We start from the raw sequence: 16228 nt of genomic DNA on the forward strand, positions 1-16228 counted from the left end.
CACGTGCACGACCTGACTCAGGTTGCACTGGTGCGACAATCCCGCTGCAGTGCACCTATGTCTCCAGGCGGTTTAGGGTACAGGCATGATTCGGACACAAACTGCAGGGTCTACAGTTTGTGAATCACGTAAATCTATGTGTCCACTCAGTTCAGGACTCATACAGGAACCAGATTCAGCCCAGATGGGTAGCAGTCACAGACTTCCCCAGCCTTCGCCTCGCTGGAGGGTCTGGGCGAAGGAAAAGCACAGAATCGAATCCACTGGCCCTGCAGCACCTGGAGTACTTGCTCTCTTGGCGCAGGGTGCGTGGGGCTTAGTGAGTCTGCTTGCCTGACTCAGAGAGCCTGCTCGCCCAGCCCCCAGCTGGAGAAGTCCCTGAGCCTCTCAGTCCGGATCTCCTCTCTGCCGCCACAGCGACTCAGTCTGTAATGTCCGCAGGGTCCTTGTTCTCGTGTCCTCTCCGGGATTGGGTGGGGCCTACCTGGCTCTGTGCGCGCTTTTCGGCTGGGAATCGCGGTGGTATGAGTCCGGCCCACTCTCGGACCCAGGAGCACTGCCGCTCCCGGAGAACTCGCTGTCTGGGCGCAAGGTGCGGGGGGCTGGGGAGCCTGCTCGGCCGGCTCTGAGGTATTTTTTTTTATTTTAAAGACAGTAACAAGTGAGAAACAAACAAAGAAAGAAATAGAATAGTAGCAGCATACCAGTATCACGAACATAGACAAATCAAAGCAAAAACATTCAAAGTGATACATTGTCTCAAGACAAAATAATATGAATCAACAGTGGTTGTTACATTACATATTGCTATCCTCAGCTACATTGCTCAGATTACCCGATGTAAGAATGAAAGATTACTCAAACCATTATAGAGACTAAGAAAATAATTCTTCTATAACACAGTAGATCACTAGACAAGATGGTAGGAGTTCAGCATTGTAATTCCATTGCATATCATTACCTTCAAATCAGTTGCTCAGACCACCAGACACCAGCATGCACAATCGATCAGAACATAAAAAATTATTATCTGTTCATTTCAACAGAAACTTTTAAAGTAAAATGTAATGCGAAAAGTACAGCTTAAAACAAGATATTAGGAATAGACATCGGCAGGGATACTGGAATTATCAGACCAGGAACTGAAACTAACATGATTAATATGCCCAGGAATTGTTAGAGTTCATGTTATTACATAAAATAATAACTGATGAAACTGCTAAAGAAAACACATTTATTCCTCAGAGTTCTCCAGAATAGGAACTTCATTATGAAGGTTGGTAAATGTTTGCAGTATATGATACATACATTCACTTTGGGAACTGAAACATGTACATATTGTACCTGGTTTATTTTTATTTCTCTCCACTTACCAGAGCTCCTTCCTGTCTCCAAAACTTCTACATCCCAATTTTCTAGGGTCTCTTCTTATTAGGGCACTAATTCTGCACATGAGGAATTCAACTTTGTTAACAAATTATCTCCTTAAACTTCTACCTCCAAATGACTACAAATTAGAAGTCAAGATTTTAAAATATGAATTATAAATGCATGCCACATGGCCCCTAGCAAGCTTCTAACATTTAAGTACGCAGTATTCAAGAACAGATTTGAAACAGTAGAAAGCTGCAAATCACAAGAAGAATCACAAAGAAATTGTAGATATTAAAACACTGTAATAAAAATAATGTCTTGGATGGATGTAAATAGTAGACCAGACTTAGCTGAATGTAGATTTCTGAGTGTGGAAACTTCAAAACTAAAAGACAAGAAGCAAAACAATAACAAAAATAAATAAAATAAAAAAGATCTAAATAACTGCAAAAAGGTAACTATCTACACAAGAAAACCCATAGATATAAAAACATGATACTGACAGAAAAACAGAAATGTAGGTAGAGAAAATAGAACAGAAGACATAGAAACAATCCCACCCACCTACAGCCATATGTGACCATTGACCAATGGGTCAAAAATGTATGCTGGAGAAAAGACAGTATTTTTCAAAAGATGGTGCTTGGAAAACTGGATATTCACATGCAAAAGAATGAAAATAGATCCATATTTCTTATCCAGTTCTAAAATAAAAACCAAATAGATTAAAGACTAAGATACATAGGCAGTGTGAAACTGCTGGAAGATGCCACAGTATATTCTTGAAATCATAGGCACAGGAAAAAATTTCCTGAACAGGACTCCAAGGCACAAGAATTAGTACTAAAAATCCATAAATGGGATGTCATCTCCACAATAAACATTAACAGAGTCAGAACCCAGGTGCAGAATGGCAAAAAATCTTCACTAGCTCCTTTTCAGACACAATTCATATAAAAAATATATAAAGAAATTAAAAAATGAATGTTCATATGAGCATCCCACCAATAAAATGTACCAAATGAATTCAACAGACACTCCTCAAATGAAAATTCCAAATGAAAGCAAATATTTGAGAATATGTTCAGAATGTTTAGCTTTTAGGGAAATGCAAATCAAAACCACAATGAGATTCATCCTCCACCCAGTCAGAATGTTCACAATCAAGAAAATGAAAGAGAAAGAGTGCTCCTGAGGATGCAAGGAAAATAGGAACCCTCTTTCGTCGCTGCTGGGAATGCAAGGTGGTACAACCACTGTAGAAATTCTATGGAGCTTCCTCAAGAAATGAAATGTAGGGTTGCTATTTGATCCAGCTAAACCACTCTTTGGTATAATCTGAAAATAATATCTATGCATGTACATGTGTTTAGCATTAATATTCACAAAGTTGTGGAAACAGTCTAGCTGCCTGTCAGTAAATGAAGGGATAGAGAAGGTGATAACTATCCAGAATGGATTGTTATTCAGCCATAAAGAAGACTCCATACTATATGTGCTTTACAACTGCTGAGAAACAAGAGATTGTAGAGCTTTTACTACAGCAGAGAAATAAATTAATGGCACAAGCATACACCACATTCTTTGATTACATTTATCAGGAAAGCTTTGGAAGGAAGAGAAGTGAGCCTGAGATTTCTGCAGGCTTTTGATCCTGAGGATGCAGTGTTACAGTCAGATGAAGCTCCTTGTAGAGAAGATCACTTATTTGATCTGATGTTTCATCTTGAGAGTTTTTTCATAGCATTTGTCATCTCTGAGTTCCTCAGAGTGTAGATTAGGGGGTTCAGCATGGGGGTTATGACTGTGTAAAACACACTCAGCGATTTGTCTATGGGGAAAGTCCTGGCTGGTCTTGCATACATGAAAATACAGGGAACAAAGAAGAAGATGACCACAGTGATGTGGGAGCCACAGGTCGAGAGAGCTCTCTGCCTCCCTTCCCGACTAAGGCTCTTCAGAGAGCGCCAGAGGACAGCATACAAGATAAGCAAGAGCACAAACAGTTGAGCAGGTCAGTCCTCCATTGGCCGCCACTAAGAGGCCAATGACATAGGTGTCAGTGCACAAGAGTTTCAGTAAGGGGTACATGTCACATATAAAATGATCAATGACATTAGGGCCACAGAACGGGAGCCCACAGACAGTGCTGAGTTGAATTACTGAGTGTGTAAATCCTCCAACCCAGGACACTACCAGCAACACAACACACACCCTCTGCCTCATGATAAGCAAATAATGCAAAGGCTTACAGATGGTCACATAGCGGTCATAGGCCATCGCCATCAGGAGAAAGACCTCCGATCCACCAAAGAGGTGTCCTGTGAAGAGCTGAATCATACAAAACTTGAAGGATAGGATAGTTTCCCCAAAGAATAAGTCTGAAATCAACTTAGGGGAAATGACTGATGAATAAACAACATCCATAAATGATAAGTTAGCGAGAAAAAAGTACATTGGCAAGTCCAAGGTCTCACTGATAGTTACAGTTGTGACAGTCAGCAGATTTCCCACCATGGTCAAAATGTCGAAGACCAAGAACACAACAAAAAGTACTTTCCACTCCATTGGATTCTGTGTGAGGCCCAAGAGGACAAAGTGAATCATGTTGCTCCTTGGTTCCATCTCTTATTCTTCCCAGTGTCAGGTATTAAAAGCAGTCTACCCAAAAATTAATGAGAAAAGATTTAATTTTTTCTTGCACTTATTTATCCAAGAAACAAATGTATGAAGAGCATCTACTTGCATCATATGACCTGCTGTTGGGATCTGGGTTACCAGTTCTCTGCCTTGAGGGGCTTGTTACTTAATGATCAGGTGAGGCAATCAAAGGCCAATTTAATAAAGTCATTGGAAACATATTTATGTATGTCAAGTGAGGCATTCATAGTACTGGAATTTCTAAGTCAACTGTGATGTGAGGAGGCTAAAGTCAGTGCTGCAGCTGTGATTTACACAGGACGTAGTGTGCTGTGACTTTGTGCTGAGCTGCACAATCCTTGTTTGCCACACAAGCTACTACGAAGGTTCAGAGAGTTGTAGTCCATCCTAAAACACTGCCATCAATGTGGGCAGCCGTAATTTTGTCAGGTCCTGGGAACCACCTGCATGTTGGAGGCCATGCAGGCTGTTGGATTTGTGCACCGACTGTGGGATGAGTAGACTGTTGTCTTGTAGGCTGCTGAGGGCCAGCTGATCCTCCTCTTCAATTTTAGCAGTCTATAAGTGTTCTGACTGTACTTGAGCTTTCAACACTTCCTGTAAGGGAGAGAGGAGCCATTCTCTTGGGAAGTTCTCCCAAAGGCTGGGAGTGGTGAGTACCCCTTCACCCTCCTCTTTCCCCAATGCAGAAATCACTGCTTGAGAGTTATTTCTGTCTCTGAGCAGTGCTCATATGGAGCAGATGGTCAAGGAAAAGATAAAATGACTTTCCAACTCATTTCGGTGCACCAGTTGGCAACTAAAAAGTCTTCTGGGAAGTTGAAGCTTCTTAATGTACACTGCAGTACTCAATAAAAGTGTTTTATTGTGTATATGGCTGTTAAACTCATGTTTGTGTGCATGGAAGGGCACTAGGACCTCCAATTCCTCCCTCCTGTTAATGTCACTTCTATTCTTTTCAAAAAAATAATGGTATAATCCTACATCTCATAATTTGTTTCTATTCTTAAAGTGTTGCTTAGATTACCTCACAGGATGTCATGATTTCATTACTTTTTACAAATAATTATTACCTAAGATATTTCTGCAGACCTGTCTTGAAATTCACACCATAAAACATTCAGTTTTCCAGGGAACATTTTCATTTGTGTGTTCTGTGACTTTATGACTCTCAACTTCATTGCCTTGCTGTGAATTTCAGGTTTGTCAGCCTGAGAGACAACTGATCAGTGAATAGAAATGTCTTTCACCATCAGTTTATCCTAGTCTTTGGTGCTCAATTTAGTCTAAAGTAGAGAAAATGTGTAGAAACAGTGAAAACTGGGGAATTAAACAATCACTAGTACAGATTTTATTGCTAAAATTATCAACTCTGTAACCTGAGCAAGATGGTTAACTTCTGCAAGTTGCAGATTTTTCTCATGTGCTGTATTGGTAATATATACTTCATGAAATAATTAAGAATTTAAAATGTAAGAACTAGAGCATAGTATATAGAAAGCAATCAAATGTTTGTGAAGTGAAATTATTCCAACAAAAATGTGTTCCTTGTTCTCCGTTTAGCAACTTGATTTAGAAAACACAAATGGAATTTAATTGGAAGAAGTAGGTGACACCAGTTACACTGCACTCAATATTAGATGTGCTTACAGATCTGCTGAGCAGTTACTGTAAATCTGGAGCCGTGTTTTGGGGGATGCCTGGAGCCCACAACAGAGAATCTCTGTTTTCGGAATACAACCTTCCCTTCTCTGTATTGCATTTGTGAAGAAATTACTACACATAGAGATGTTTGCCTTGTAGCAAAAAATAAAGAAAGAAGGCTTTGGATGAGAGCATGATTGTGTTCTTGTCCTCTTTGTTTTTCACAGGTAACACTATATTGTTCTCTACTACCCTCTTCATTGTCCATTCATAGTTTTCTGCCTTTTCCTTGGTAATTTTCTTCAGCTAATGTACCTAACACAATAAAGGCTGTTGTATCTGGTTATTTATTGTGCAGAGGAGGAGGATCTTGTTGTTCTTACAGTCTAACTAGAAAAACCAAAAATTAAGCTTATTACATTTGGACTTTTTTTATTTTAAAAGTAAAAGACTGGAAACATATGAACAAACAGACATCCATTTACAAAGCAGCACAAGAATAGTACAAGCAATACTAAATTACAGACAAGGTGACAGGGAATTAACAATGGTTGTTGTATTACTTATTGATATCTTCAAAGTGATTATTCAGGAAAACAAATATAGACATGTAAGATTAAGTTAATCATTAACTGTTCTTTCAATAAAGTGATATAAGTCAGTAGTACAATTGTTAACTTTCCTGTGTATACATATATACATAATTTTCTATTGGACTATTGTTGATTAACAAAGACAGGGAAGCCTTAGGGAGTAATATGCTCTAGGCCGGTCATACCTTACATCATTTTTTCTTAAATTATTCCCCCTAGACATGGGAGGGACTTTTTTTCTCAGTGTTACATGAAAAGGGAATAGGGGTATATACATAGGGAGCCACAGGTGCTGGATATTGGTCATATATGTGAGGGCGGGACAGAGCCAGAGTGCTTCATGCAGTCAAGCTACCTCAGTATTGAAAAAAATCATCCTGCCTGGATAATTATTGTCATTAGTCGCTAGGCAACATTACCCCCCCCCATGATCCTAACTTTGCAAAAGTATAAAATAAATGTCCCTACTGTTGGAGTCAGTCCTCTTGCCTATCAGGTAAGAGGTAACTCCACCTGACCCCAGCTATTGTCTCTTGTCTTTATTTTTAAATCCTGTCCCTGTTTTCTCCCGGGGACCACTGAGAGACCACCGAGTCCCACAGGGATACTTGACACTAATTTAGACACTCCTCTAACAGGTAAGTGACAGATTGTTTTTACCTTTGCAGAAAGAAAAACTGCATCACAGAAGAATCCAGTATAATTTTCTACTTTCAATCCACATGTGTGTCGACTATACTCTTCTTGCATGCTTTGAGAAAGGAAGAGGAAAACACAAAAAGCAACCCAAACTGGCTTTTACTGATATTACTCTTAATATGGGAAATAGGGGAATACAGCAAGTGTTGTAAGAAACAATAATCTTTGTAATTTGAATACGATTTTGTGACCACAGGCTTCTGAAAGCCATGATTGTTAGGTGGGGACAGAGGAAGGCATGAATTACTTATGAGTTAGTGCCATTCTGTTTTTCTTTTTCTTTTTCTTTTTTTTTGTACCAAGAATCAAACTCACGACCTTACCCTAGCCTGGCAGACTCTTGTGCCTCTGTGCTATACCCCCAGCCCTTGTGCCATTTCTTACAATACAATATCTTTAGATTTTTCTCAGAGTGAAATGGTTAGGAATAAATTCTAAGTAAGTCGGTAGCAGGATAAGGTCTCGGTAAGAGGTACTGGTATTAGATAATTTGCAATTATGTTTGGTCAGCCTAGAAAAGACTTTACTGGGGTCATGGTTTTGAAGAAGTTTCTGCAAAATGAAAGTGTTTCCATCTCCCAGTGATAGCTTTGAATCAGATATTGTGAGCCATAGAATGGAATCACTTCTAATTTCATTATTCCCCAACTGAATACTAAGAGTATAATTGCACTTGACACACTTCTGGGGCTCACGCTGTACCGATGAATCATTGTTCAGGAGTTATCAGCCTTACCATGATGGTTTTATAGTATAGACTCTCTGTAGTGAGGGTGAAATGTAACATAGCCTATGTGTAGGAAAATGGTTCCAAAAACATGTTAGGTGAATAATTTTTTTCTCTCCCTACTTGGTCTCCCCCTCCAAAATTTTTTTCTACGAGTCATTTTTCTCTGCCCTTCTTTCTCCACAGTGCTTGTGCTTCATGTTATAAACTTTACACGGAGGAATAATTGAGCATAATTTTATGACGTTTTGGACAGCCAGATACACAAAGCACACGTAAGGGTGCTGGGTTTAATGGTGACCTCTGGTCCACATGGAACGCTGCTTCCCACGGCATGTTTTGAGGAAATGGTGGGATGCATAAAGTAAGTGGCTCAAGGAATATATATTATTTCACTCATTAGTATGAGGTTTAGTGGGATAAAAGAACATGGGACAACTCTTTAGCCTTCCCTCAGGGAATGGTTATGTTCCCCAAAGAAAGAGAGTGAGTGCAGAGATTCCGCATGCTGGACTCTGAATCAGGGAGGACCGGGTGGCACAGCAGCGGATCCTCAGGAGCAGTGATGCTGCTCACTGTGGCCTTTGTGGTATGAAGAAGGACGAGGCCACCTGAGGCTGCTCTGCCAGCATGCATCGTCCACACTCCGCTTTCAGAGCTTGTTTATCGCCCCCATCTCTGTAAACCCATTTTCTGATTATTATAGTTTTGACAAATCTGGCCACTCCCAAGTTGGCTAACATGATCTGAAAAGATGAGGTGAGTACACCGGTCCTTAGATAATGAGCTGTGCTTCTAGTTCTGTGTCACTTGAGACCACGGCAATCCATTCTGGTGTCAGATTCCTTTTCAACTCTTCTGGAAAGGAAATGGACAGAATGTCTTATATGTGAACCCACATAAAACTGAGTTAGCATCAGGAAGATGTGTAAAGCCTCTTCTTTCACTATGTAAGGGAAACGATTCCACAGAAACATCATAAAACAAATATAAAACCAACCCCAAATTTTTAAAATGATCATTGCATAGATCTTAAACTTCCAGTGTCATAGATGGCAGTCTGGTACACGATCTTCTGCTTCAGGTTGTACAGCTAATCTACTGTGGTATTTCACATTGATCTCAGGTTTTGTTTTTCTTTTTCTTTTTGGTTTTGTTTCTGTCTCTCTCATAATGGATCGATAGAAAGAATCTGTGAATTTAAAGATGTGAATGTGTTTTATAATGAGATTATTACAATGAGACACATTTACCTCACCTCAGAAGTACCTAATAGAGAATGTTTACTTTAAAAGCAAATAGTGGGCATCTACACTGCACAAGGAGTTGGTTAGAATCATATTATAACAACAGGTGTTTTCTCAGTGCACTTATTCCAAGGAAACAAACTTTAAGACACATATTCTTGTATTGTTAGCAGTAGTATGTAATATAAAACCACATGATAAAGCTCAGCGGCACAAGTGCCTGCCTGGCAAACGCAAGGTCGTGAGTTTGATTCCTGGTACCAACAAATAAATAAATAAATAAATAAAGCCACACGAAAGGCTTTGGGTGACAAAAGTGAGAATTTCTTCATCAGGTAGACTTTGAACTGCTCAGGAAGAACTTCATAAAGTAACCAGAAAGTTGCAGTAGCTGAAATTGGAAAAGCATTGCTGGAAGAAAGGAGAAAACAAGATGAGTTTGGATATTCTATACTAACGTATTTTCAGTCTTTAGATTTTGTATTATTTCCCTATAATAATTCCATCACATGCATTTATTAATCTTTAATATGCTTCCATTGTATCGTGAACCTACCTTGGTTATAACAGATTTCAATAAATATTTCTTGATTTGAGAACTATGCTGTCTTTCTTCTATGTATTGGAAAAAGGTTTCAGATCTCTGCTCTCTTTTCTCTCAATATTGATCTCTGTATATCTGTATATTTCTAGCAGATGGTAGATTACAAAGTATGCTAGTTTGTCAGTAAAACAAACCCTTGAAATATGTTTAGAGTCAAAAAGGTGTTAAATATTAATAATACATAATTAAAATAACACATGATTTCTGGGAGAGAAAAGGATCAAAATAGGCTTTCTGACAAGAGATGTCTTTTTGGTACTTAATGTAGTTCTGAAACTGTTTATTATGTTCTGATAAAGGACCTACAATTATAAAATTTATACTTGTATATAACAATTACTAAGAGTTTAACTTAAAATTCATGTGCAAAGTGAAAAACTCTTGTCCTAGAAATGGACACACTAATGAGATTGATAATAAATTATATCTATCTGGCTACCTACATATATTTATGTAATGATCTTTTTTTTTTTTTTTTTCTAAAAACTACACAGTGACAGAGATGGCCAAAATATTGAGAGATTGTAGTGGGAGATTTTCATATCTCGTTACTACCAATGACTGCTAATTTTAAGTGCTAATATTTTATGATCAACCCATCTTTTAATTAAATGAAGGAAAAATGCTCTTATTACACTGATTAAGATGTTGACTCAATTTCTTTCTATCTCATAATCTTTTCCTCAAGACCATCCAGTACAAAGAGAGAGTTAATTATCTTTTGAGCTACAAAATAAATAACTTCATCAGAGTCTTCCCCAAGAGTATTTGTGAAATGGACAAAGGCTCTATAATGTTCAGTACAGAATGAACTTGGTCAACTACAATATTTTATTGGTGTTTGGAATGGAATATTAGGGCAAAGATGTAAGTTAACTGATTCTTTTAGGTTACATTTAAATACATAACATTTAAGTTAATATTTTCAATTGCAGAGAGTGTTTCATCAATATCATCTTGATGAGAGAGTTATGAAGATGGTTTCTTCACTGAAGTAAATTCATAATATTTGTTTCTGAATTGGAATTAAAATTCTGTCCAAGTAAGTGACATTCCAAAGTTGAATGATCCTTTAGTTTGACAAGGAGGAGAGAAATTTTACATTAGACGCTGACTACCATGACCCTTCTGAATGACACGTCCCTCTCACACAGATTTCCCCAGTGCTTCCCTGGATGTGGGGTTTGGGGGATTGCTGTTCATCTTCTGGTCATCCAGCAAGGGTCTGGAGACCTGAAATGATTATGTTCAGAAAGAATCTCAAAGAACATGAACTGGTAAATGGCATTAGTGCCCCTTTAATTTAGAAATATATCCTTAAATTCCTGAGTGCTTTGAGGGTTACATTTCATAAAATGCAGAAATAAAATTACAGATGGAAATCATTGACACATTATAAACTATGAAAGAAAGTTTATTTCTGTTCTTTGTTATGTACTAAATACAGCATATCATAAATATACTTGAAGATTGTATAAATGGGACAATCAAATGTCCCATTTATAAACATGTGACATGTAACATGTGCAGACATTTGTGCCCAGGTGAAGGTGGTATGGGATTTTGTAAGTATAATCATGGAAATCCAAAAGACAATCCAATAGATCTTAAATGCTAAGCAATTTACCATGATAAACAGGCTGATTTCTTTGATATACAGATCAAAGGGAACAGTAGCATGCAATGTTATCTCATAGTTTTATATTGATTAGAAGTGAAAATTTATCAGAGTCCCGTAAGCACCAACAGATGCCTGTATTTGAAGAGCTTAATCGGAAAATATCACATCAAAACCTTATCTCAGACCTTATCCCATCATGCCCTATGGGGTCACCATTAACAGTCAAGGAGCAAAGCTTGCAGATGATTTATGAAGAAATCTAGACAGAAGCCACTGAGTTAATATTACTTCTGTTTTAAATATTGCATAATTTCACAGACCACCACAGTTCCTTACATCAAATGTGTTATGCCTTCTCAAAGTGCAATGTGGATGAAATCCATTACCGTTTGCAAACAAATCGTTTCAGAGTCCTTCTGTCTCCTTGTTCATAGAGTCATGCATCTGAACAATAATGTGACTGAGTTCATTCTGCTTGGGCTGACACAAGATCCTGTCTGGAAGAAAATAGTTTTCATCATTTTTTTAGTTTTTTATCTGGGGACGTTGGGGGGTAACTTGCTGATTATTACTACCATCAGGACCAGTCGGGTGCTTCGGAGTCCCATGTACTTCTTCCTTTTCTATTTGTCCTTGTCTGACACCTGCTTCTCTACTTCCATAGCCCCTAGAACAATTGTGGACAGCCTTGTGGAGCAAGCCACTATTACTTTCAGTGAGTGCCTAATCCAAGTCTTCACATTCCATTTCTTTGGCTGCCTGGAGATCTTCATCCTGATCCTCATGGCTGTGGACCGCTACGTGGCCATCTGTAAGCCCCTGCACTACACGACCATCATGAACCGCAGGGTGTGTGGAGTGTTGGTGGCCGTGGCCTGGGTGGGATCTTGTGTGCATTCTTTAGTTCAGATTTTTCTGGCCCTGAGCCTGCCTTTCTGTGGTCCCAATGTGATTGATCACTATTTCTGTGACTTGGAGCCACTGTTGGAACTTGCCTGTGCAGACACTTATGTGGTCAACCTGCTCCTGGTGTCCAACAGTGGGGCCATTTGCTTAGTGAGCTTTGTCCTGCTGATGGTCTCCTATGTCGTGATCCTGCACTCGCTCAGAAACCACAGTGCTGAAGGGAGGAGAAAAGCCCTCTCCACCTGCGTCTCCCACATCACTGTGGTCGTCCTGTTCTTTGTACCTTGTATATTTATTTACACGCGCCCCGCCACCACCTTCCCCGTGGACAAGATGGTGGCTGTATTTTACACGATTGGGACACCTTTGCTCAACCCTCTGATTTACACACTGAGGAATGCAGAAGTGAAAAATGCCATGAGCAGGTTGTGGAGCAGGAAGGGAATCTCAGATGACATGAAATGAATTCAAATTTCAGGCCTGTTTTTATATTTTTGGATTGGCGTTAAAGAAGTAAACAGAGTTTATATTCTTATTTACTGTTTTGAATATAATAGTACTTGGGATTATGAGTGATATTTCGTTTTTTTTTTTTTTTTTTTTTTTTTTTTCTGGTACCGGGAACCGAACTCATGACCTTGCGCTTGCCAGGCAGGCGCTTTTTGCCGCTGAGCTAAATCCCCAGCCCCTATGAGTGATATTTCTTTTGGAAAAATAGACAATGTGAACACCTACACATGTATTGCTTTTATGCATATGAGGAGCTAGCATGTGTAAACACAGATATATAAGGGCAATTGCATTAAATATTGCACCCTCTTTTTCTTCTGTGCCTGTTGCCAATGTTGCCTTTTATCTAGTGTTTGCTGGTGTTGATGCCTGCTGCTCTTTGCTTCTGGGTGTCCTTATATGAGTGCATGTACAAGGACACACAGACTGCAGTGTTTCTCTCTTGGAAACACTTTCCTTCAGTTTCCTGAGACACCACAGTCCCTCCCATCCAATGATGTATCCCAACTTGTTCTTCTTGACTGGAGAGGATGTATTGCATTAAAACAATTTTGGAAAAAGTCATTTTAATGTGGAACAGTATGTAAAATTTAGCCAATACTTTGGGATATACAGTTTGGATTCTTGGCATTTGTTTACTTGGGACCCTCTAGAACAATGTCAGTACAGGGACAAGGAATTCATCTTTTGAAGGAAAACTTTGACCTTTGACCTTTGTAATACTTTGGTATTTATTTATAATGATAATCTTTTCCTAAAATATGTTTCATCATCTTTATTTTATCCCTTCTATCTTTGGATAGGGGTAACACATTTTCTCTAGAGTCAGACCAGGCTGAGTAACTTTTTTAGTACAGGTTTGTTAAGATTTTAGTGTAGATGGCCCATATGTAGGAATATTTGCATGTTTATGTGTGTGTATTCATGTTCTAAAACTATGCTATAAAACTTAGTTTTAAATTAGTGATTTTTAAAAATTTATAAGTTAAAGAAAAGAATTAGATGACTCAGGAAGATTTATAGACTTTGCAGTGAATATTTATATCATTTATGCAAAGGGTATGCATTTTTATTTCTGGGCAAGGAAAGACTATAGACAGCAAAAGAAAACAAAAATCAACACAAGCCACAGGAGAAGGAAGAAGGACAGAAAAGATAACCAGGCAGAATCCCGGCTCTTTGTGGGCAGTGGAACTCATCTGTACAAGGCTGCAATGGTAGATACACGACATAATGTATTTCTCACCACCCATAACGTGAGCAACATGGAGTGCAAACTTTTATCCAGTCCGTGAATTTTAGTAAAGTTATTGACTATTGTAGCAAATGTACCACAGAAATGAACGAGGGGAGCTGAACGGTATTGTGCAAGGATTAAGGGACTCTGTACTTTATGCACACATCTGGGGTAAGGTATGCAGCTTGAAAAATTAGAGTCTACTTTAAAAACTTATGCCTGCAGCAGGTAACTTAATTCTAATTATCGTTTTAAATGGCATAATTTCAAATTTTTCATGCTTCTGGTATAAATACATTTTTTAAGCTACATAATGATACCATCAGTATCATTTGGAGTGGTGCACAAAATCTATTAATAAATACACAATATTTTATTTTCTATGTGACCCTTTTCCAAAAAAGGAGAAGTACTAAGAAACCACAAGCATTACTTTAAATGTTGGTACATATGAAAAATTGGCATTAAAATGTATCTATATTCCACAGGATAGTGTTATGATATTTTAAATTTATGTATCTAAACATATTTTTCTTAATCATTTTTCTCTCTTCATAAACACACCAACCTCATGGGCACTGCATTGTGAATAAATATGGGACAGTGTACAATTTTGTAAATAGCTGCACTCTTTGAAAATAAAATATGATTTAGTAATTTTAATGCTCATGCACCATTAATTTTAATGTTTATGCACAAAGATACAGAGTTGAAAAGATCTAGGATGAGGAAAGGAGTTACAAAAACTGTTTCTTCACAATCAATAGAATATGGCAGGAAATCAGCATGGTCATAGATCTCACCACCATCTAGCAATTGAAACCCATGGAACACTCAATTTAACAGCAGTAATATGCATGTTATTTTTGCCAGCCTTAACATATGTATTGAGAGAGATCACATGGTGTGGCATAGTGTCTCTGGTTATCTTTATCTAGTGTTTGCTTGTCTTGATGTCTATTCAAACGTTGAAATCATATAAAATGTGTTCTTCAGTTGCAATGTAAACAAACGACTTCAGTAGAGATCAATAACAGGAACATTTTCAGGCACTTGGAAATAAAGACACCTCTAAATAAACCTTAGAGCAAAGACAAGCTTAAATTTAAAAGAAGACATTGTGCTCATATTAAAGGAAAACACTGCCTATCAAAACGTGCTGAGCTCACCTAAAGCACTAAGGAAAGGAAATCAACCACGTTAAATCTATATATGAGAAAAAAGAATATGAAGTAAGCAATCCCTGGATGTTATAACAATTAGGACTGAATAATTTTGGGTAAAGGAAAAGTTAATTTGAGGAGTGTTCAATGGAGCATATGCTGAGATGATTCCTTTCATCACAATGATGAAAATATCCTTTAAATGGAGTGGCTCAGTTAATGACACGGAGACATGTATACAGGGTCCACGCTGTGAAAATTGGAGTCCTTGGGAAGGAAAAGATTTTTTTTGTGTGTTGTTTTTCTTCCTGTACTAGGAATTGAACTCACGACCTTGTGCTTGCCAGGCAGGCACTTTGCTGCTGAGCTAAATCCCCAGCCCCAGGAAAAAAAAGATGAAAATGAGTGGTACAGAAAATATGTTGTAAGGAATAGAAATATTTCCATGCTTGATGATAAATATTACTGTTCCCTTTAAAGGAAAAAAAATAAGCCATGTATAGGTACATATTTAGAAACCTGAAAGTTAAATATAGAGAAATAATCTTTAAAGGTGGAAGAGATTAAAGTTCATAATATAATAAATTGCATACAAAGGAAAAAGGATAACAATGATTGGTTGTTTCTATCAGAAATTTTGTAGCTTATTATCAAAAACCACATTTATTGTAAAAGAACATTAAGACATGGAGAATTCTATATTATGAATACAAGTTACAACACTATAACTAAAATAATGATGATCTGAAATAATAAAATCAGAGATTCATGATCAGGGAATTACATCATGATTCCAAGATGGCAGATAGAAATTTAGAACCACAGGAAGAAATGTAGAACACTAAACTATAGAATTATATATGTTTCATTCCTCACTTTTTAAATTACAATTTATACCTGAAGCCAAAAAGCAATGATTGTTACCATTATGTTTTGATGTACATATAGCACAAACTGTAAGGCAATAAAACCACAGATCAGAGGAAAATATAAATATCATTGTAATTTTGAGGTGCTTATATCTGAAATAAAAGTGCCATTCTATAGTTCAACGTAAAATGCAATACTTACAAAATATTTAATATATGATGCATTGAATTTCTACTTACTTTTTATTAAATAATTTCAATAAAATTTTATTACAATTATGTGGCCTACTATAAAAGAACAACAAGAGCCGGGCGTGGTGGCGCATGCCTATAATACCAGCACTCAGGAGGCTGAGGCAGGAGGATCATTGCA

At 37.8% G+C, this 16228-nt stretch overlaps 2 protein-coding genes across 2 annotated transcripts; one reads left to right on the forward strand and one right to left on the reverse strand.

The window, feature by feature from the left end:
• Positions 1-3095: 3095 nt before the first annotated feature.
• On the reverse strand, positions 3096-3999 carry LOC102026900 (olfactory receptor 4A47-like). The gene is given in 2 exon segments (XM_013506409.1): positions 3096-3372; positions 3374-3999. Coding segments are annotated over 2 exon segments (903 nt in total).
• A 7609-nt stretch (positions 4000-11608) lies between these two features.
• On the forward strand, positions 11609-12652 carry LOC102025273 (olfactory receptor 4C16-like). The gene is given in 1 exon segment (XM_005407942.2): positions 11609-12652. A coding segment is annotated over 1 exon segment (1044 nt).
• The last annotated feature ends 3576 nt before the right edge of the window (positions 12653-16228 follow it).

This window comes from Chinchilla lanigera, unplaced genomic scaffold (genome assembly GCF_000276665.1).
Source record: "Chinchilla lanigera isolate Chin_1 unplaced genomic scaffold, ChiLan1.0 scaffold00110, whole genome shotgun sequence".
Taxonomy (NCBI): Eukaryota; Metazoa; Chordata; class Mammalia; order Rodentia; family Chinchillidae; genus Chinchilla; species Chinchilla lanigera.